This window comes from Leuciscus leuciscus (genome assembly GCF_965113295.1).
Source record: "Leuciscus leuciscus genome assembly, chromosome: 13".
Taxonomy (NCBI): domain Eukaryota; kingdom Metazoa; phylum Chordata; class Actinopteri; order Cypriniformes; family Leuciscidae; genus Leuciscus; species Leuciscus leuciscus.
Window position 1 is genome coordinate 24,717,286 of NC_138737.1, and position 23,019 is coordinate 24,740,304.

The 23,019-nt window shown below is 36.7% G+C and overlaps 2 protein-coding genes across 2 annotated transcripts; one reads left to right on the forward strand and one right to left on the reverse strand.

Moving 5' to 3' along the window:
- Nucleotides 1–805: 805 nt before the first annotated feature.
- Nucleotides 806–15,280, reverse strand: eif2d (eukaryotic translation initiation factor 2D). Its single transcript, XM_082189416.1, has 15 exons — nucleotides 15,066–15,280; nucleotides 14,258–14,448; nucleotides 14,097–14,180; nucleotides 13,936–14,026; nucleotides 12,860–12,967; nucleotides 9,295–9,554; nucleotides 9,095–9,212; nucleotides 8,217–8,262; nucleotides 8,018–8,124; nucleotides 7,661–7,816; nucleotides 7,476–7,565; nucleotides 6,436–6,531; nucleotides 3,203–3,323; nucleotides 1,143–1,317; nucleotides 806–1,051 (listed from the first exon to the last, which is right to left on the reverse strand). The coding sequence occupies exons 1-15, from the start codon at nucleotides 15,119–15,121 to the stop codon at nucleotides 981–983; spliced, it is 1,770 nt and encodes a 589-aa protein (XP_082045542.1). The 5' UTR covers nucleotides 15,122–15,280; the 3' UTR covers nucleotides 806–980.
- Nucleotides 15,281–15,847: 567 nt separating this feature from the next.
- On the forward strand, nucleotides 15,848–22,735 carry mapkapk2b (MAPK activated protein kinase 2b; the record flags this gene model as incomplete). The annotated part of the gene is made up of 10 exons (XM_082188580.1): nucleotides 15,848–16,072; nucleotides 17,845–17,984; nucleotides 18,613–18,677; nucleotides 18,775–18,854; nucleotides 19,636–19,762; nucleotides 19,839–19,914; nucleotides 21,633–21,757; nucleotides 21,844–21,929; nucleotides 22,115–22,195; nucleotides 22,582–22,735. The coding sequence occupies 10 exons, from the start codon at nucleotides 15,848–15,850 to the stop codon at nucleotides 22,723–22,725; spliced, it is 1,149 nt and encodes a 382-aa protein (XP_082044706.1). The 3' UTR covers nucleotides 22,726–22,735.
- Nucleotides 22,736–23,019: the final 284 nt, after the last annotated feature.

The following is a 23,019-nucleotide window of genomic DNA, read 5'->3' on the forward strand; positions in this document are numbered from 1 at the left end:
AATATCAGGCCTTAAAAAAAAAGTCATTTTGAGAAAACCGCTTAAATGTCCTTTGAAATCTACAGATGCAAACAGATAAAGTGTAATAAATGAAAAGTGTACTTTGGATGTTTTCTTTCCAATAGTCTGAATATATATATATATATATATATATATATATAATGAGAAGCCAGATAACCAAATCTCAAAATTGACCAGTGCATAAATTTTATTTTATTTTAATAAAAAAACACAAAAAAAAAAACACAACAGTGTTTTTGCCTGTCGTATCTCATCTAATTCATATTAAGAGATAAAAAAAAAAAAGATCTTTCACTGAGCTAAATAAGGTTAGGAAAGAGACTGATCAAGTCTGTATGTCACTATTTCAGATATTAAATAGAGATTATAAGCAACACTGTGTGTGTTCCATATTTTTAAATGAATACTCAATTACTTTAATCTACTCACAGACAGTGAACTCTGAATGTCTTGTATATGGTCACTCTTTTGGCGATACTTTTTTTGGCTGTCCAATTTCTAATGGGTTTTATTAGAATTAATAAATAACAGGCTACCTCAAATTTTTTAAACCATTGTGTGCTTTAAAAAAATTAAGTCAACAAGTTGACTTCTGGTCATCATTCCGTTCAGCTACAACTCACTGCCTGAGACAGTGTACAATTTTCTTCTACAGATATTTGGCAATATACCATTATAAAGATGACAATCAAGAGAGGGAGGTGTGGTTACTTCCATCTGTTACATGCAAATCAGTTTGGCAAACTAGTGCTTCAGGGACTGTCGACATGTCAAGCTCTGAATGAACCGGTGCATTACAGGGGCTTTATTGAGGCAACATTATGTAGAGTATGAGATTCATTTAAGAGATCATTCACAATGAAATCAGATGTGTTTTATTTCAGAGATGATGTTAAGTTGGACTAGTTATTTAAAATGTCGCAGCAACATATGGCTCTTCTGAGGAGATGTGTCATCTGTTATTTCTTCTTGCCTAGTTTGGGAGCTTTATCAAGACCTTGTACATATTTCCGTGGGATCTGATAACGATCTGTAATAAAAGGGAAAAACTGCACTCACACATAAGCAAAAGATGGCAGGTACAGATATAAGCTGTTATATTACACTGTACTATACTGTACCTAGCAGCAGTTTGCCAACATGTTGGACCTGGTTTCCCTGGATCTGCACCAGGACTCTGTTTTTGGCCCCAGGGGAATCCAGGAGGACACAGCTGGCCTGAACCTGATGCTGCAGAGAGTCTGCTACCACAGCTGGGTCTAAACCGAACGCCTCCAGATTCTTAATTACTGTAACCTTAATAAACGGGAGAATGAGTGACAAAACTGTATTTTACAATAGACACAAAATACAGTCTGTTTTAGAGTTGTCCAAAAGTACCGACCTCGGTACTGAAATTGTCAGTACTCAGCGCTGTTGAGCGGAAAAGTAAACACCTCTGATTGGCCATTGTGTTCATGCACTCATCGGATGTGTCTGTGATTGGCTACAATGATCAACGCACAGGGGCGTTTGACAGCACACGGAAGTGTTTGAAAGTAAAAAAAAAAAAAAAAAAAACGGGAGCGGGAGCGTTTGAAAGCACAAGCAGGCGTCTATCAGCGGACCGGTCCGTCTTACAAACGCTTCCGTCTGTATCTAAGCGATCAGTGAAGAGAGTCATTGATGTATATTTACATGTTTTTGAAGTGCTGATCATTGTAGACAATCACAGACATATCCGAGTACAATGGGCAATCGTGTTTACGACTCCAGCCGACAGCGCTCAAAGTGTCACACTGTTAAAATTTCAGTACTGACTTGGTACCGAATTTGGTACTTTTTGACAAGTCTGTTTCTAATAATATTGAAAATAAAAAGGGCTGTTTCCAGTGGCCACAAGATGCATTTTCACATTTAAAAAAGTGTGACGTCATTACACTTCTCTTAAGGACAAAAAGTAGGACTATCAATAGATACAACATTTTAAATTGCGATTAATAGCACCCTTGTGCGAGATTAATAACGATTAATTGCACACTTATGACATGAAACATACACCATTTATCTTGTTTAACATGTTCATTTTGTCATCATTTGCTATATCCAGAAAACCTTCAGATTGAAGTGTGATTCTCACAAATGTTTCATTTAAAAAAAAAAAAAAAAAAAAAACAGAAAGCGATGCATAAGGATGTAGTGTAACGACGCCCAGTTCCAGGAATGCACTAATATTTTGTTGGTAGTACCAGTTTGCAACAATTATTAGTTAACACTAAGTTGTCAACACATTGGAATTTTTTTTATAAAAAATGTTGGATATACTGGCTTTCTGCCAGGACTTTTATGTGCTTTTCCCTAATCACTAAAGTGACCTTGACATGCGGGTTAGCGGTAGCATTAGCCATCAGGCAAGTGTTATTTAAATAAACTCCTGATGTACTTACAAACTTTCCAATGCCTCGTTTTATGAGTACAGAACCTATTTGTACTACTGTATAAGTCTGGTACCATTCTGGGCATTATTAGTGGGGTAATTTACGAGATACATCCTTGGATCCATTAGCGCCTGCACTAAGCCATTTGGCTGATATTTCTAAATAAGCTCTATCTTTAAAAATGTTCGACCAAGGGAAAAAAGGCTTCAGGTGGGGGTGTTTGGCTCGAGGTCATGGTGCAAAGGACCCTAGGTTGATTTTACTCCGAACCATCCTTTTAAGATCATCTAACTGCGTGATGTAAATTACATTAATGACGCAATTTCACATGCTTCAGAAATGTATTTGCATAAAATTATTTTAACGCGTTAAGAAACGTAAATGAATCACATACATTAACGCTGAAAGCCCTCATTAAAAAGCCATTAAGATTTAAAAACAACAGATACACTACCAAACACTAACAAAAAAAAGAAAGAAAATAAATTAATACTTTGTTACTCTTAAAACTACACGTGGTTACACTGATAGGACACTTCAGAAAACTGACTTCATATATCCACTAAAAACACCTTGGTTAAAAGTCAAACTGGCTGAGAAAAAAAAGTTAGTTCTGAGAAAACCTTGCCCAGAATTTGTTTGCAGATAATATCAGATACAATATTATGTTATGTAATAAATCATAACCATAGATATGTGGCTTAAGCATCCAAATACTTTTTGGGGCCACTATTTATAGCCAAGTTCTTATAATGGCTTCATACCTTCTTGTTGGATCCCCTGGAGGCTACAGTAACGTCTATGCACTCCATCTGTCCTTTCTTAACCACAGGAGGCTGACCTGGCAACAGCACCTCATGGCACGCCTGCATTCTGATGAGAGTCCTGCAGGATCATATGGTCATTCAGCGAAATTTGGCAATTCACATATTGCATAACAAAACGTTTTCAGCAGCCTTTAACTCACAGGAATGTTGTTTGCAAATCGCCTTTCTGAATGTGCTTGTTAGCACGCTGTACAGCTAATGTGGCTAAAGTTACCATTGTCTCTGACTGTATTCACAGAAACCAGAGATATGAAGTTAGTTTTATTTAAGAAGTAAAAAGATGCGTTTATGAATTATACAGATGGTGAGCATTTTCTGGTTAAAAATAAAACAACTACATACGGACTCTGTGAATACAGTCAGTGACAATGGTAACTTAAAGCTACACTGTGTAATTTTTTTAGTTGATTCTTAGCAAAAAACACTTAGTTCTTTCAAAAATATATGTGCTCATTAATGTATATTTACTTCTTTCAAGTAATAAAGTATTCTCGTAAGTTTATAATCTGCCATTGAAAGTACATACGGGTGAGGGGTTCGAATGCCGGTCGCCATGTTGCCCCCTCCATCTTGAAAGTACATTAGCCAAAGAGGGACATACCTGTAAATTCAAGCTTCGCCTTTCGCGCTTTACACTCAGTGACACAGAGACGAATGCGAGGGGGAGATTACTCGCGACTGCCGATGTTGTGCCGAATTTCAACCCCCTGCCAAATTATTACCCCCCTCGTTGAAGTCAGTACCTGATTGCCTAATCCTAACCCCACCCCTAATCCTAACCCCTCCCCCACAACTAATCCTAAACCTACCAATACTAGGGGGGTAATCATTTGGCGGGGGTCGAAATTCGGCACAACACCGGCAGATTTGAAAGATTGCTGATGGAGGATCACGCCTATTTTCGAGGACATGTAGCAGAGTCGCCAAGGAAGTGAAAGAGAGAATTAAAACGTCAACGCGACAGGCAAATCAGCAAGACCAAAGTCAATACTGGAGTAACTTTTCGCAGATGGAAAGAGCTCATGAGGAGCAAAGATTTTAAAACGGACGCCGAAGTTGCCTGCTTTATTCTCGACAGGTAATCCAGCCTATTTGTGTAAATTCGAAGTTTTATAGTTGCTTGTCTAACCATAGCATGGTTGTGCATAACGCCAGAACGACCTCTAGTATAACTTGCGTTACTTTTCCTCACGTCAATGGTGAAAAAGTAGTGTTTACCTTGTAACATAAATCTGTGCTGCGACGGATCACAGGTGATAGTTTTAAAGGCGCAATTGGACGAAGTCGAACTGGAAGTCATGTTAATCTTGGAATAATACAGCCACCGTAGGAGTTAAAACGCCCTCGAAATTGAAAGGAACAGAAACTAATATTCACTGGGTAGTCATATACAATTTCACCACTGGATGGGGGGAAATATCACAGTGTAGCTTTAAGCCACATTATCTGTACAGCACATTCAAGATTCAAGCACATTCAGAGAGGAAATTTGCAAACATTCACAAAATATAAAGTGCGATACTTAAGTGTTCTGGATACGTAGTTTAATCATGAACATTTGGTATTGATCCATCTTTGAGAATCAACTTTTTTGCAAATAATACTCTGTTCTAGTTTTCCCCCTACTGTGATGTCACAGTAGGGACAAGCCCCGCCCACATGTGACGATCTCTGCCCTATTAGCATAGACCCCGCCCTGAGTGAGCCGCACACAGTCCACCACACCCTCACTAGAACAGCTAGTCTGTTGTTGGCTATAATAATGAACACAAGACCATAAACATAAGATCTTCATAAACTCCCGTCATTGAAGATGCAGTGATTTATGAAGGGAATGTGTCCAAGAAAATAGCTAAATTTGTATGTTTGTGTGAATCATTTCACACCGGAGTGCTTTGCAAATGAGGGTCAGTAAAATGCATTATCAGACACTTTCAGACATCATTTTGAGATGATTTTCCATCATCTCATCCACAAGCCTCAACAGCGCGACCTTGTTACCAGGAATACACAATCCATTATCGATCGCTGTTTACACTGAATGTAATAAAATCTGAGTCATTCTCGCATCTCGATGCTTCCTAGACTAGTGTATTTTATGAAGGGGCAAGTGAAAGAGAATTTTACTTACCCGATTATAGCCTTGTTAAAACTTTAGTGACAAAAAATAACTTGGGGAAGCATTGAAACGCAATAATGATTCTGATGATTCTGAAAAGCCTGTGCATTTCCCAAATAGACTAAACACAGGCTTTACTCCCTTCAAACATATATTGTCACGGTTTCCGTCACTGCAACTTCCAGAACACACACACAAGATATTAAATACGTTCAGGCAGGATAGACTTTAGAGTTTATTGTCATATAGATACAGCGCTTCATAGCAGTTACATATCACATACCCATCTTTTGAAATCTCCCTGGTTAACTATTTATAGTGCCTGATGAAAAATTAAGCTTTAAGCACATTAATATTTCCATCATGTTGGAAAACATACTTACCAGAATAACTTCTGTTAAGCTTGTGTATATTTTAAGCAATAATGTAGGTTTTTTTCATTTGTGTATATTATATATTGACAACTAGGAGGTGCTCAAAGCATGTTTTCCTTGAAGAGATATACATTGTTCTTCAAAAAGGAAAGTAACAGAGTGAAGCACGTTTGTTGCATTTTACCATGAAATTAGAGTTCCGTGTCTTTATTAAAATCAACAGATTAATGATTTATCTCTTATTGTTCCGCCATCAATGAATTGGAATGTTATTTTTTTATTACTTGGCCCGCGGATTATCCTCAGTCTCCACGGATATAACCGTGATCCGCACATACTGTCAATATAGCGTTATGTCAAAATACAAATTTTTATTTTAAGTGAAACCATTGTAATCCTGATAGTATTCCCATGTTTGACTAAATTTACCTGTAATCTGATTACTGATTATTTTTGTATCTTGATTATGAAACGCTGTTACATGTATTCCGTTACTCCCCAACCCTGGTGATTACACAAAGCAGGATTGTAAAATGTCAATATAATCAGCTTTCATTAAATACAGCTGAGAAATTGACATTATTTTTCTTAATATTGCTCCTGTTAAGACAATAAGACAATTATGTGCTTCTTGTGAAAACCCCCACAATTTAATTATATATTTTATGCATTTTTACCTGCTGAAGAGGTCATCCCATTTCAGTGTCTCCACTTCATGGTACTCGGACTTCTCCAGCAAACAGTCACAAAGTGTTGGGTTAATGTTAACATAACTGATGAATGAGAAGAGAGGAAGTCACTTTAATCCAAACCTTGTGAAATCTGCACTAGTACAGTACTTAAACCATGCAGTAGTTTGCATAGATCCATAAAGACATGAGTAAGATTACTGTTACACTGTATTTTTTATCAAATAAATGCAGCCTTGGTGAGCATAACTGTGTGTTCACACCGTCGCCGCCAAGAGAATCAAAGTCAGTCATTAATTTTCAATGTCGAGCACCGGCGAGTGCAGCGTGGCGCATCTTGGACGATGTGGGCGTCGAGGAGAGTTAAAGTCAGGCCAACTTTATGGTAATGATGAGCTATGACGCGGTTCGGCGGCAACCAATCGGAATGAAGTCCTCTGCTTGAGAGGATTCCAGAGAACGCAGTCCTGTAAACTTTGGTTCCAACCACATTAGTTCCCATGCAAAATGGAGGAGATGTTGATCATGTGAATTTGATAAGAAGGCTTGAACACTATTTATAGGCAACATTTTCGTGCTAGAACGCTTGTTTTTCAGCGGGAATGCAAATTAGACTAGCACTTAACTATGAACACAAAAGCCACACCACACAAATGGCTTTTAATTGGTTTATTCGTTAGCAAACATGTCACTATAATTGTTAAGTTCCTTCCATCGATCAATTTCTTACTTTCACATTTAAAAGATTTCATGAGTTTAACTTATACCCTACTTGTGGTCAGTCTGCACAAATAACGAACAACATGCTTGTTCACTTTGCGGCCCCTTTAAATAAAGTTTAAAAAAAGACCAAGCATTCGATCATAGCGTCCACAAATCTTTCTACGGCGTTGTTAGCAGGGCGGTGAGAGCGAATTTTGACACTCGCCAGCGGCGGTGTGAACGCATAGTAAAAAAAAAAAAAAACTGATAGGAACTTATGAACAGTGGGGTATATTTGACTTTGAAGAAAAAGTACATAAGCTCACTTTTTGTTGGTTTCATGGATGAGTTCATTTTTCTTCACATACTCTGTGATGACATTCCTTACTTCACTAGCCTTTAGAGGCGTCCCCTTTCTGAAACACAGTCACATGCTCAAAACCTCAGCACTCCCACTAACACACTTTAAAAAAATAAAAATTCACACAACTAAATGTTTCCACTCGTTAACCTTTTCCTAGCGTCCTGAAAAAGAGGCTCCAGGCGTGCAGTGACCCCATAGAGTTGTGTGATTTCAGGGGTCTGGTATGGGACCTCACAAACCCTGCCCCCCTCCACAGACTCTTTCTCCGGCCCACAGTCCTTTGGTGTCCTGAAAGAACACAACCTGAAAAAAGCAGAGCAAGTTGTTCAAGTAAACAGCCACTTCCCTCAAAACCAAGAACACTTGCTGGACATCAACAAAGAAAAACATCAACAAATATTTTATATATTTTTTTAGATTATGCGTTTTGACTATTTAAATTGTATTAAAATAATGTTTACGTTTATGAACAAGATGTTAATAGTAAATGGTTTGACTGCATACTCAGGGTTCCTCCAGTCTACTTCCACAATGCTCTCCACACCTTTACTCAGCTCCTTCACCTGAACCAGACTGTGATCTCTCTGCATGCACAATAGAAACTTAGACAGCTGTAAAAGAAGAGAGAAAAGTTGTGATCTACTAAAGCAAAGATATGGTTACTTGATATTTACTAAAACCTCCCAATCTGTGAACCGTGTACCTTTTTGTAACTTGATTTCTTGATATCTAGTTGCTTTCCTCTAGGACTGTGGGGACAAAAAAAAGTACATTTCAAACTTGACCAAGCTACAATAACACAATAATTTTTAATGTGTTGAAACCCCCCAAAATAATTTGACCAAATTAAATCAGAAATGAAGCTTCTTTAGTGCAAGTCAGCCTTAAAATAAAATAATATAAATAACAAAAATTAAATATAAAGATGTTATACAAATAAACATATTTCAAGTAATTGTTAAAAAATGATATTGTAAAATATTATTACAATTTAATATAACCATTTCTCTTTTAATACATTTTAAAATGTAATTGATTCCTGTGATGCAAAGCTGAATTTTCAGCATCATTACTCCATTCTTCAGTGTCATAAATCTTCTGATTTGCTGCTCAAGAAACATTTATTATTTTTATCAATGTTGAAAACAGTTGTGCTGCTTAATATTTCTTTTTGGAAACCGTAATACATTTTCATCAGGATCCTTTGATGAATAGCATTTAAAAAAAAAAAAAAAATTTTTTATAGAAATCATTTGTAACCTGATAAATGTCTCTACTGTAATTTCTGATCAATTTAATTTGTCCTTGCAGAATAAATGTATCAATATAATAGAGACCCAAAACTTTTGAATGGTACTGTATACAAACTTTGGGCCATTGGGTGATCCAGTTAATGTGCATTCTTGCTCAAACCATTTCTATTAAATGCATTTATTTGTCAAACGTCTCTGATGTCTCACAGTGTTTGACTGAGTTATACATTTCAAAAATGATAATAGACCAAAATTTGCCATAAGGTAAAGGTTGAGCTTAGGAAATAAAGGTAAAACATCAGAAGATTAACAACAGAGGCTAAATTACCAGCAGGACACCATGTGCTTGCTCAGGAAGGTGCTGGTCAGTAGTGGGAGGTCGGACTTTTTGACTTTAGTCTTGAGTGCATGGAGAAAACATTGCAGCAATAATTCATCCATCTGCTCTGTAATAAAATAGACATGAACGTCAAGATACAATAAACACCTACAAAATGGACATGTGACAGGAAGTCAAAGACATTTCACCCTGTGGAGATCTAGAATCATCCTCTTCTCCATCAGTGTCTTTTCCCTCTTTATCCTCATCCAGTTGTTCTTCCTTCAACACCTCGTGCTCATCCAGCCTCAGCTCCTGCATGCTCCGACAGGATGTTTCCACTGCAGCCGGTTTAGAGCTGTCCCTTCCCTCTTTCTCCTCGCATTCCTCTCCATCTGTTTCTCCCTCCTCCGGTGCTGGACAGTTAGTGACCGGTATAACAGGAGGATGCGTCTTATCACCAAACGCCCTGCAGAGAATTTGAGGAAGATGTCTGTAGAAAGTTAATCTGATGCATAATTGATGTTATATCAAATAAAAATGTAAACTATATTATCGCTCAGTGATTAGGGCTGGGTTGAAAATACAGTTTTTTCAATTTTGATTGATTCTCATTTTGATGAACTCATACAGATTTTAAAATGTTTTGGTTTTGCGTGAACAAAACTTCACCAAACATTATTTGTAGCATGCCTCCCATTAAATTGATCCATTTTAGACTACTAACTATAAGCACCTTTGCAACTACATGTTAACTAACTGTGATTAGAGTATTAGTAGACTGGGTTACTTGCTCAAATAAGTACTGAGTAATATTAATTAACTACATGTACTTACTATAGAGTTAGGGTTAGTCACTTGTAATTATGCATAATTTACTGTTGTTACTATAGTAAGTGCAAGTAGTAAAGTGTAACTACACCCCCTTAAAATAAAGTGTTACCGTAGATTGTGGTGCACTATTAGGTGAGGGTTAGGTGTTAGGGTTTGGGTTAATAGAATAAGTTGACATGTACTTAAAGTTACTTATAGTCAGTGGACTGTCTGTTTTGGAGCATCACAATAAAGTGTTACCGAAACAAAGTCTTATCATCAGCCTTCAATTTTTGTCAATTTAATTACAAAATTCAAACAATAAATACAGTTTTGGCAGTCTTTAATGTGGAGTGACAGATCGCTGTGGCGCCTCATGGGGTGCATGTGAACTGATCAACTCTTTACAACTACTTTACACACATACATACAGTATACTCACATAAAGAAATATATAGCAAATATTGGCTGCGTGATTGTTTATATCATTGCAAAATATAAACTTTATTATCACAGTTGTTTCCACATACATACATACAGTACACTTACATAAAACGATATACACTATATAACAAATCTCAGCTGCCTGACTTTTTATTTTATTGAAAAATTTAAAATATATTATTAGGGAAACACTGAAATGAAAATTCTGGGCTGGAACCGAAACTTCTGGATGCTCTTGGCCGAAAACCTAATCCGAAAAAGCTAGTAAAAGCTTACTTTAAATTAGCTTATTTTTGTATAATTGCATTATTATCAGATTTTTTTATGAAATTCAATCATTTTAATGATACTGAATTTAAAAAATACAACCCAAATTTTATATATATTATGGGTGTAACGGTTCATTAAATTCACGGTTTAGTTCGATACGATACAGTGGTGTCACGGTTCGGTACGTTTTCGATACAGCAAAAAGAAAGAAATGCCAGAGAATTTTACTTGATTTAAAAAATATATATATTTATTAAAACTAACATTATAGAGTATGATTTTTTTTTTTACTTTGAACAATGATGGAGCTATACTTGACCCATCTTCTGGGGTGTCTTCTTAGCAGCATATAAAACAAACAAAAAAACAGCTCCTTATCAAAAAAAATCAAAAAATAAATGTAATATTGTAGTAGCTATAAACAAATACAAAGAAAAGAACAATTTTGTTTTTATATGGAACTCAGGGAGTTTGTACTAAATAATTTTTTTTTAAATAAATCTCAGAAAGATGAGTGTCCACTAAATGCTGTAGGGATAATTTCTATAACTAATGTTAGCTCATTCATGGCACAATGTTTCTCCAGGTTTCCACGTCAGCGCTGTTTGATCTAATAGACATGTACGATTAATAACGGAGAAATTTGAATGCTTCTCACTAGATCTCGCAGCAATGTTATTACTTCAGTGGCGAATTCAAATTCTCAAATGCTTTCTTTACTGGATCTCTTAGCGCTGTGTAGTAACAGTGTCGCTTGATCAAGAACGGCTTGCGCTGCACTAATAATTGATCAAAATTACAAGCATAGATAAATACAGTAATACAAAGTTTCAAATAAAGTACAGTCTAACTGTAGAGTAACTGTAGGTACAGACATGCAATAATTAGGCCTAAATGTAAAATGACACTAGTGTTCACTGTATAAATCAAATATAGATCAATCTTTGTTAAAGCTGTGTTTTGTTGTTTGATTACCATTAATGACTTAGCAGCAAGTATTTATAGGCTGCTTTCACTTTAAGACCAAATGCACGGATCCAAAAGTTTGGACACATTACTATTTTTAATGGTTTTGAAAGAGGTTTCTTCTGCTCATCAAGCCTGCATTTATTTGATCAAAAATACAGATTTTTTTTTTTATATTGTGATATATTATTACAATTTAAAATAATTGGTTTTCAATTTATTATACTTTAAATTATCATTTATTTCTGTGATGCAAAGCTGAATTTTCAGGATCATTACTCCAGTCTATCACATGATCCTTTAGAAATCATTCTAATATGATGATTCATTATCAAAGTTGGAAACAGTTCTGCTGCTTAATATTTTTTCATAACCTGGGATACTTTAAGACATAACCGACTGTTTACGAGAATACTTACCCCCTTCTATGTAAAGTGCTTTGAGGTCTCAGAAAAAGCACTATATAAATGTAACAAATTATTATTATAATTACTTGCCGAGACTGGTATTTTTACATAATTTTGTGCCTATGTGTCCATTCCAGTGAACGGAGATGCAAAAGAGGAATCAATTCGCTGTTTGCACTGATTCCTGGGGGGGAAGCACTTTTATTTTACTAAATCTCTTTAAATACATTTTTTTTTCTACTTAAAAACTATAATTTCGTTAATTTACTAACCCAACTAATTACTCATCCGGGCTTTCCAATAGGTTGCACGTAAGGGGGGAAAAAAGTAACACGATTCTTTCTGCCAGTCGGCTGCAGCAGAGAAGCTGTATACAGCTTTGCAAGAATCGCCGAAAATTCCATGATGAGCCCACGGAAGAATTCCGTGAAATTAACACGGCCCATTAAGTTAAGGAAAAGGTTGTGGGTGGGCCATGACACGCGGGTCAACAACGGGACGGTTGGGTTTAGTAAAATAAAAACAGGACGGTTGGGTTTAGGAAAAAAAGAACGGGATGGTTGGGTTTAGGAAACTTGACATGCGGGACACGATCCCCGGTCTCCTGGGTGAAAGTCCTGTGTTTTTTGACCCATCCACCACCCCAACCAACCGGATTTTCGGCCTTTCATATTACTCGCTACCGTAGTCGCTCTTAATGCTACGGAATCGTGTTGACCAACACGAAAAAAAACCAAAAAAAAACAGATGATATCGTCCATCGGCACAACCCTAGTGAACAGAGCTATACAAACAAATTTGACATGACAAAGTGGTCGGAAATGGAAGTCTAAATGAACATAAAGACAAAATAATGCTGTAATGCAAAGCTCACCACAGCTGGTCCATGTATGCGTGTAAAATATTCACTCCTTTCCCCTTCATTCCACCGTCCCTCATCTTAGCGCTCGACACAGCCGCTGTCCCAACAGCCACTGGTGCACTTAAAAACCAAAAAGCCACAAAACAACCATGTTTTCATGCATGTTACTGATAAGAGACCATTATTTACAAGCATTTTTAATAATGAAGGCTCCGCATCTCAACATCATTCAAAATGCTACAGACGCTGCAGATGCTGATGAGTTTTGCCAAATCCAGTGTATAATCGCTATAACAAAAAGTTGCAAATCTTTACCCAGCTGTGGTATCTTCCACATGATTCAAGATTTTAAGTCCAATATGAATAATCTGTTAGGCCCTGTTTACACCTGGTATTAAGATAGGTCCTGGTCGGATCACAAGTGGACGACGCTAAATGCAGGTCCAAAAATGTTTTGAGCTTGTCCATTTTCGACCACTTTCAGAGGTAGTTGAAAACGCATTCGAATTGATTGTTTTCGTAGTGTACACACTCATGTGGTCGAAAATGTTCAAACAGCCTCAAAAGACGGCCTACTCTCCGCCTACTGACCTAACGTGTAAACATTATGAGAAGCGCGCTAGCCAGACGAGATTTAAACTTCGTCATCTGAAGACCCAAGTTTGGTTTGAAGATGAAAAAAGTACCAAGCACAATTTTCTCTCACCATTCCTGATTTCTAACACGCATTCACAGTGTTCGGCGCGGTCTTGTGGCTATCAGAGCAGAAACCAAAGCTGCTGCTCTCCGTATTTTTTTCTATCGTCTCTGGGCGCGCTCATATGTAAATTGTGCAAGCTAATTTCATCCATTAAATTGACATATCTGGGGAGAAAAACAACAACACATACATTTACCCACCCATAGACTCTCCCCTCAAAGAAATCAAGAGAGAAGTGGTTGAAAGTGGACAAAAGAGACAGATTAAAACACCAGGTGTAAACCAGGTCCCTCGTCGACTACTAGTTATCCGATCGACCAAAGCGCATCTTAATACCAGGTGTAAACAGGGCCTAAGAGTGAAATGTGGTGGGCACGGGCAGCGTTACCTGTTCATCACTAGAGTGACCGCACAGCAATCGCCTTGGTCTACCTCAGGAAGGCCACTAGCGGATACCACTACACCAGGCAACATGAGATCTGCAGGAGAGAAATCAGTCAGACATGTTCTCTGGGAAACACAGACGCACACTATCAAACAGGTGCTGACCTGCTCCACCAGATAACTTCTGCAGAACAGGCGGCCACGTGGCGAATGCTGGTACCATGGTGGGACATCTCCACAGCGTGTACACTGAGAACAACAGGCCAAAATGAGCAGAAACTTCATCAGCATTCTCAACAAAGACTGATGGTGACCTGCAGACTCACCTGTTGGGAACACCTGTTTCTCCAGCTGAAAGAATATGGGATTTTTATGGAGGACGTACAGAGTGACTGCATCTCCTTTATGTGCGTAAATCTTCACAATATTCAGCTCTTCTTTGTTTGGGATGAGCTCATTTAGTTCCTCCACTGACAGAGAAGGGAAAGCAGCAGCAATATCTGCTCTCAGCTTCCTCCTGTATGGGCAGAACGGATCACAATGATAAGGCATAAACTAAAAAAAAAAGTGCTATATGCACATTTAACATCTTAAAATGTACATAATTATCTAAAAATCATGTGAGAAATACTGCTTAGAAAATTTTTATTGACCTTTTCTTAAGTTGTCAAGTGTTAACAACTAACTACACAAATTTATCTTGAGTTTAAAACTTTCAATATTCCTATGTATTAACAGATATTTCAAAAGAGAAAACAATCACAGGGTTTTACCAAGATATTATGTTGTAAAGAAAGTCAACAACGCAGTATCAAGAGTGACACAACAATTATAAAAGGGTATGAAATCACTCAGAAATATAATATCTCAGTAAGGCACTTTATGTAAAGATACCAGTAGATGATCTTGAAAAAGTAAAAAGAAAACATACAATAACTTATACAGTTGTAACAATCATGACATATAAGCCACACATTATTCAATATTAAATCTGACATTGATTCCTAAAAAACAATGTGCACGAAGCAGAGTTCAATGAAACTGAATTTGTCTACACAGTTGATGACAGATTTACCAAGCAAGAGTATTTCTTTCAACTTATCTTTAAAAATGTAACGTTAACGGTTTGAATACCTGTCAGATCCCTTGATAACGGTGTTTGATTTCACACGAAACGCTTTTGCAAACATCTCGTTATTCTAAAGAAGTATTTGCAAGAAGCCCCTTAAAATCACCTAACGATCAACACTTCTCTATTAACCACATAATATAAAAGCGAGATTAGAGTAATCATCTGCTGTGCTCTGAGCACAGTGAGCGGCATGCGCGTGCAACGCCGAAACATGTCCGACTGGAAATTATCGGTGTATGTTAAAGTGGCCTCCAGACCAGTGACTTCTGAAAGTAATATCATATCATTCAAACTTTTAGCTGATTGTTGGTATATTTTTGAAAGAAAATACAAACGCAGTGTGATTTGTACATTTTGATTATGATTTTTTCTAATAAAAGAAATAAATAAAAAAGAATAATAAAGAATAATAATAATCACCACAATTTTTTTCCAAACCTCGATCCGTAGACTATAACATAAAAAGACTATAAATGGCGAGTTATCTCTCAATTCGGACTTTTTAACTTTTTGAAAAAAAAAAAAAGAAAAAAAAATCCAATTCTGAGGGGAAAAGTCAGAATCGCGTGATACAGCCATGATACAGCCGCATGAGAGAAAAAGTCATAACTGTGGGATAAAAAATACATGTATTTATTTATTGTTTGTTTGTTGTTTGTTGATTTAGATAGGTTTGTGTCTACGTGAAGACCGGCACTGTTAATTGGATCCTTTCAAAATCCTTTAAGCTGCTAAAGTCCTCACTGCGGCACAGACAGAGAGGAACACAGTCTACTCTACCACTATGTTAGATAATACAGAAAATAAAAATGATTCAGTGCTTTCCGGTCAGCTGCAAGAGGGTCAGCTTCAGATTGGCACTGTGCCTGCACTGAAATCCACACTGAAGATAAAGAAGAAAGTAATAACTGAGGAGTATAAGCTTGCAGGACAAGTGCTCGGGATAGGCATCAATGGCAAGGTCTGGGAAATTTTCCAGAAGAAAAACGGCAAACACTATGCCTTAAAGGTAGCTATCTATTTTGTTCATGTGTGTGTGTAGGCTATATATATATATATATATATATATATATATATATATATATATATATATATATATATATATATTTATTTATTTGACAGCTTCATACCTAAACAGGCTACATATTGAAGCGAATGAGGTAAAAAGGGTGAATGTTTCTTCACCAGTGTCAATAATGTTTGTTAAAGTCTTGGTTGTTACTGTATTTGTTGGATTGATAAGACCAGTCCAAGTGAGTCCAAGTCAGTAAATATTGACTTGGCCCTTTTGAGTCCAAGTCAGTAAATATTTAAGTGTTTAACGGTAGGCTACAAGGCTTTTGGTAAAGGGGAATTGGTGTTCCTAAAACAACAACAACAAAAAAATGTTCACACTATAAAAACTAAAGGTACCTCAGATATCTTATTGTGTACTCAAGGAACTTTGAATATTTCAGGTGCCTCAAAACATGTTCCATTAGTTACTGGAGGAGCTATTAACAGTATTTTCAGTTCTCCCAAACGCATGGGATCCATTAAGCACTTAAGCTCGACTTTGTAAGTTCCTCTGAAAAATGGCAAGACATTCTCCAGAGGCTCTGCCAGTGTGGTAATTTGAGGAACCCCATATAAGCTCAATTATCTTTTAATTTTTTACCCAGATTAAATCTTACAGTCTTAAAAATAAAGAATCCAAAAGCATTTTTTTTTTCTCACAACAATGCCGTAGAAGATCCAGTTTGGCATCCTAAAAAAAATATATATTTTTTTAAAAGAACCATACTATTCTGTGTACAGAACATTTTTAATAATCTAAAGATCTTTTTTCTACTATAAAGAACCTATTGTGCAATGGACAGCTTCCATTGAGGTTCTTCATGGAACCTTTATTTTTAAGAGTGTCAAGCCTGGTTTATACCATGGTATTAAGATGTGTTTTGGTTGATCGGATCACAACGCTAAATACAGGTGTAAAAAGGGTCTAAAAGATGTTGAGCTTGTCCATTTGAGACCATCTCCCGAGGTAGTCGAACATGCATTGTGAATATGCTTTCGTAGTGTAAATGCTCATGTGGTCGAATGGTTTCAAACAGCCACAAGACTCTCCGCCTACTGGCCTAATGCGTGAACATTTTGAGAAGCATGCTAGCCAGACAGGTTTGAAACTTTGTCGGCTGAAGACCCAAGTTTGGTTTGAAGACAAAAATCGTAGCAAGCGAAAGCTGCTGCTCTCCGTATGTTTTTCCGTTGTCTCCGGTCGCATTCATGAGTAAATTGCGCAAGCTTATTTTGTCCATTAGATCGAAAGATCTGAAAAATCCCATACATTACACACCCATAGACCCTCCCCTCGAAAAAATCAGGACAGAAGTGGTTGAAAGTGGACAAAAGAGAAGGATTAAAACACCAGGTGTAAATGGGAATCTGTCTCCCTCGTCTACTTGTGATCCGATCGACCAAAACGCATCTTAATACCAGGTGTAAACAGGGCTTTTAATCAGGGCAGTAAATACAGAGGGTACATTTTGAGAGAATACAGAATCATTTATATGTGCTGAGTAACATTCATTGCTGAGAGTATAAGTTTATCCACAGACAGAATTCTAGTGACTCTCTGAGGTTGAGATATCAGGACAAACTGCAGGCCCTCCAATTTACCTACAGTAATAGGGGGTCAAGGATGGTCCAATAAATTCATTGGAGGCAAATGAGCAAAAATAATCCCATTAGTAATTTAGACTGTGAAGTCGGCTGTTCTTGATGCTCTTCGCTCACTTTCAGATATTGCGGGACACCCCTAAGGCTCGACAGGAAGTGGAGCTTCACTGCAGGGCATCAAGCTGCCCACATATCGTTGGAGCTGAAGATGTGTTTGAGAATTACTACCAAGGCAAAAAGTGTTTGCTTCTCATCATGGAGTGGTAGGGCTTGTTAACACACTTAAATCAAATTGTTATATATAGTATATTGGTATTATAACAGGCCAGATGAAAGTGCCTTCAGAAAGTATTTTTGGAAACTATTTTTTCGAGGAGCTTTTAAGATTTCTTTTGTTTTTCTTTTTTTCTCAACATAAAAATCTGAAAATGTACACTAATTGTTATTATTGTCACTCTGTAATATTGTTTTAAATTTGTATTTTATTTATCCATTTCTGATGCAAGTCTATAACATAAAGATTCATGAGATTAATGAGTCATAATTAACAGTTATATCAAAATGTTCTAATACATTGGTATTTATACTTAATACTATTTATAATAAACCAGGTTAAAGTATTATAAGAAAGTTTTTTTTTTCCCAAAGAGCCTTAGATTTTTTTGCAGACAATTTGCACACAAAAATAAATAAATATATATATATATATATATATATATATATATATATATATATATATATATATATAATTAGACATTCATTATTATTGTCACTATGAGATATTGTATTTCATTTTTAACCTGGTATATAAAATATTTTAGGTCTATAACAAAAAAAAAGTGAGATTAATGAAGCATGATACTGCATTCCCACTGTGTGTTCCTTAAACAGTATGGAGGGGGGAGAACTATTTCGCCACATTCAGGAACGTGGTGATCAAGCTTTCACTGAAAGAGGTACAGATCCTTTCTTCAAACACATATGCACATTTAACATAACCAGTTATTAATTCAGTTTTTTCTTTTTCCCCTTTTCACTCCACACAATGAGTAGAAGCCTCAGAAATAATGAGAAGCATAGGAGAAGCTGTCGAGTTTCTGCATGGTATTAACATTGCTCACAGAGACCTCAAGGTGAGCTAATGCCATTATTATGCATCAGTAGACTGCATTATATTATATTATACATTACTGTTCAAAAGTTATTACAGTTTTACTGTGTTTTAGGTGGTTTGATCAAGACAGTTTTTATATCTGGTTTACCAAAGTTATTTTTTGAATTTAAAACTTTTTTGATAAATAACAGTAAGACGCCACATAAACATTGCTGAATGGCTAGTGTTTAAACTCTGGCTGAGGTTCATTATGTTGAAGTATAATTAAGGCATAACTTTATTATACCCACTTTGTAAAATTGCTTGTATTCCTGTGGACATTTGGCCTATCCTATGTGTTATCCTGCAGTGGATTCAAATTTAAAATGTAATCAGTTAGATTTCTTTGACTTTAATTGAACATGGCAATTTATACATTTAAATAAACCTTGCAAATAATGTAACTAAAGATACATTTCACGAAGAACAGTCATTCTGCAATCTTATACTTGCTCACTGCTGCAAGCCAAGAGGAAACTCAACATGATCTTATAAAAGTGGAACAGTATTTGAGACTATTTAAAAACCCTCCTGAAGCTTTCCCCATTTATTACTTGTTGAGTTCTATAGTGTTAAATTATCAAAGAAGAAATTAGAAATTATGTGAGAAATTAGTTTATTGGTTCTAGAACCTAATATACGTATATTAAAAGTTAACGATGTAGGGCTTACAGTTACAACACACATCATAAAGCTAAATTCCAACACATATAAATAAATATCTTTTTATATTTCATTTTCAATCATCTCCTAATTGGCAGCCAGAGAATTTACTATACACATCAAAACGGCCGGATGCCCAGCTCAAGCTTACAGACTTTGGATTCGCCAAAGAGACCACGTCCAACAACTGCTTGACCACCCCGTGCTATACACCTTATTATGTGGGTAAGCAGACAAGTCCATTTTGAGATTCATTTGGTATCATAATACAATGAAATTAAAGCAAATCCTTCTCTTTCAGCCCCAGAGGTGCTTGGTCCAGAGACATATGATAAGTCATGTGACATGTGGTCATTAGGAGTCATCATGTACATCCTGTGAGTGGTAATATTCTGATGGCTATAAAATATCACATCGGTTCGATTATGACAACCATCTGAAGATTTTTAGCATGGTAATGGATATGACAATGTTAATGTATTTGGTCTTGGTTGAATAGATCTGCTACGCTGCTGCTGTTGATTATTGCTGTTGTTGTAGATATTTGCTGCTGCTGCAGAGGAAGTACAGGAACTTGCTATTGCCAATACATACGCTGATACTCTGCTGTGAGTACGTAAGACATACTGCTGCTGCACAAATAGCATATATAGAGGTCCTTAACTCAATTTGCTAGAAATCACATCATTCTCTACAGGGCACAACTGATTGGTTCCTGTTACATTAGCAGCCAATGCGTTGCAGTGCACTTTCAACTCTACCTGTGTAGATCAGCTATGGGTAATTCATGTACAATATTGTGCAGCAGCAGCATGTTTAACATTCTCACAGAAGCGTGTAAGTGGATGTATTGGCAGTAGAGGTCTGCACGGGCTTTAAACTGAAGCCCGAACCCGGCCCGTACCCGCGATCATTTGACCCGACCCGACCCGACCCGACAATTACATTTACATGTTAAGCCCGAACCCGACCCCGAGGTCCACTCTGTTTCTCACAGCAAATACCATTTTTGCAATATGTTGTATTTAATGATTGCTTAAAAACGGTAAACAAATACATGTAGGCGCAGCGGCCCTATAAGCACAGCAGTAAGAGAAAAACGTACATCATGTAAGTTTGCTGTGGTCGAACAGGTGTAACAGTCACACATTTCTCTGGAACTCAGACTTTAAACTTTAAAAAGTTCACGCAGTGTTGCAAAACTATTTACACAAATATATCCTTCTCAGTATGAGTTATGAAGGAAGAGAACGGCGTCGACAGTTGATGGTTTCAGCGCCGTCCTCCTCTGATTGAAAGTTAGTCCAGGTGCACTGAAGTTTCTCTCGCTGCTGCTGCTACTTGCAGGGATGCTGAGGATACTACGGGCCAGTTTTGACAGTATAGGGAAAACACAGCTGTTGTTTTTCCACCAACCCAAGAGATCCCGCTCTTCTTCCATCATGTCGTGGTTCATGACTGAAATAGTGCGCGAGAGCGGTAGCACATGCGCAAAACAGTTTTGTGATATAATTGATATAATGATAAAAAATAAAATAAAATAATTTTTTTTTTTTTTTTTTTTTATAATTTATTTTATTTTATCATTATATCATTTATATATTATATCATTGATGTACATACCAATGTACATTGCACATCTGCGCACGCATGTACTTTCTCTCTCGCGTGCCGGTCACCACAACACAGCAAGCAGGCAAAGTACACGGCACGCAAACTATATATAGCCTATTTAGTTTTTCTTAGTTACAAACCCGAACCCGACCCGAACCCGAGGCTGTTCATTAAACATTAACCCGAAACCCGCACATTTTTCAGGACCCGTCGGGCTCGGGTCGGGTAGCAGACCTCTAATTGGCAGTAGCAAGTCCTGTAATTTCTCTGCAGGAGCAGCAATAACAGCAGCAGCGTAGCAGATCTAGACCAAACATTTTAACATTGTCATATCCATTAGCATGCCAAACACTCTGAGAGCCGTCATGACAGAACATGGTTCTTTTATTTGGCATTGCTGCGAAAACCCCCTTTTGGAAGCTTTATTTCTTAGAGTGTATGTTACTGCTCTTTAATTCACAACCAACACGTATGCTCTTAGATTGTGTGGATATCCACCTTTCTACTCAAACCATGGCTTAAAACTCTCACCGGGAATGAGAAAACGGATACGGAATGGCCAGTATGAATTTCCAAACAATGAATGGTCACAGGTGTCAGAGGAAGGTAATTTTAAAACACGTATTATGCTGCATTTTGTTCAACATCACAAACATACATGATGCGATAAGAGATTTTTCTTCATTCTGCAGCAAAGCAGCTCATTTGCCAACTGCTGAAAACAGATCCTACAGAGAGAATGACCATCACAGAATTCATGAGCCATTCTTGGATCAATGTGAGCATTAGCATTTGATTTTTAATCTTTGACTATGCAAAGATCTTGCAGATCAAGAGCACATTTAAGTAAATGGCAATGATTGATAAATTATAAATGATGCTCTTATAAGTTATTTCTACATTTAAAGTTTAGTAAGAATGTTTCATTTGTGCGTCTCTCTCTTTCTTTCTCTCGGGATGCAGAAGTCAATGAAGGTTCCTCCGACACATCTGCACACAAGTCGGGTTCTTAAGGAAGAGAGTGATGTCTGGGATAAAGTCAAGGTCTGTTTTCTGTATATTCAAATATGAAAAAAGTTCAAAAGTTTGGGTTTAGTATGAGCATCAGCAAGGATGCTTTAAATTGGTTGAAATTGACAGTAAAGAAATGACTAATTTTGCATAAGATGTTTTTTATTTTTATATATTAAATTGAGAGAATTTAAATGATAAAAATTCTGGAAAATCCTGGAAAATTGTATCATTTAAATTGTAATGTTTCACAATATTACTGTTTTACTGAATTGCTGATCATAAGAGAATTCTTAACATTTCTTAAATCATTACAAAATCTTACCAACCCCAAACTATTGAACTCTATAGAGCATCAGAATCAATCATACTTTTCTGTAAGTAATTTTGGTAAGTCTATTGTGTGTGTAAATGCACAGGAAGAGATGACTAACGCCTTAGCAACAATAAGAGTGGACTACGAACAAATAAAGATCAAAGCGATCGAGGACTCGTCCAATCCTCTTCTTATGAAGAGAAGAAAGAAAATGGCAGCTACAATGAAAGAAGCATCAGGACTGTGACAAACAAATACACAAGTGGACACATGCGTAGGTCTTGAACACTAACAATCTGAAAGATCACTTTATTATAATTGGAGAATGAGGGGAAAAAAATGGACCCTTTAATTTATTCTCCATTTATCATTCAATGTTTGCAGTTATAGCCTGAATAATATATGTGTTAATATCTGGAAGGATGTTTGAGGTGTTGCAGTAGTTCTTATGATTATTTTATGTATATTTTATGTGTATTATATGTGTTTTCAGTCACATTCTCTAAGTTTTGGTTCTTGGAACCCTTTTAATGGCTTTTGT

Excerpts from the sequence above, each read along its gene's own strand:
- eif2d (XM_082189416.1), bottom strand. The coding sequence starts at position 15,121 with ATGTTTGCAAAAGCGTTTCGTGTGAAATCAAACACCGTTATCAAGGGA. Across the intron at positions 9,213-9,294 it reads TGATTCTAGATCTCCACAGG|AGCAGATGGATGAATTATTG; the intron begins GTGAAATGTCTT and ends ATTTTATTACAG. Across the intron at positions 1,318-3,202 it reads CCAGGGGATCCAACAAGAAG|GTTACAGTAATTAAGAATCT; the intron begins GTATGAAGCCAT and ends CCGTTTATTAAG.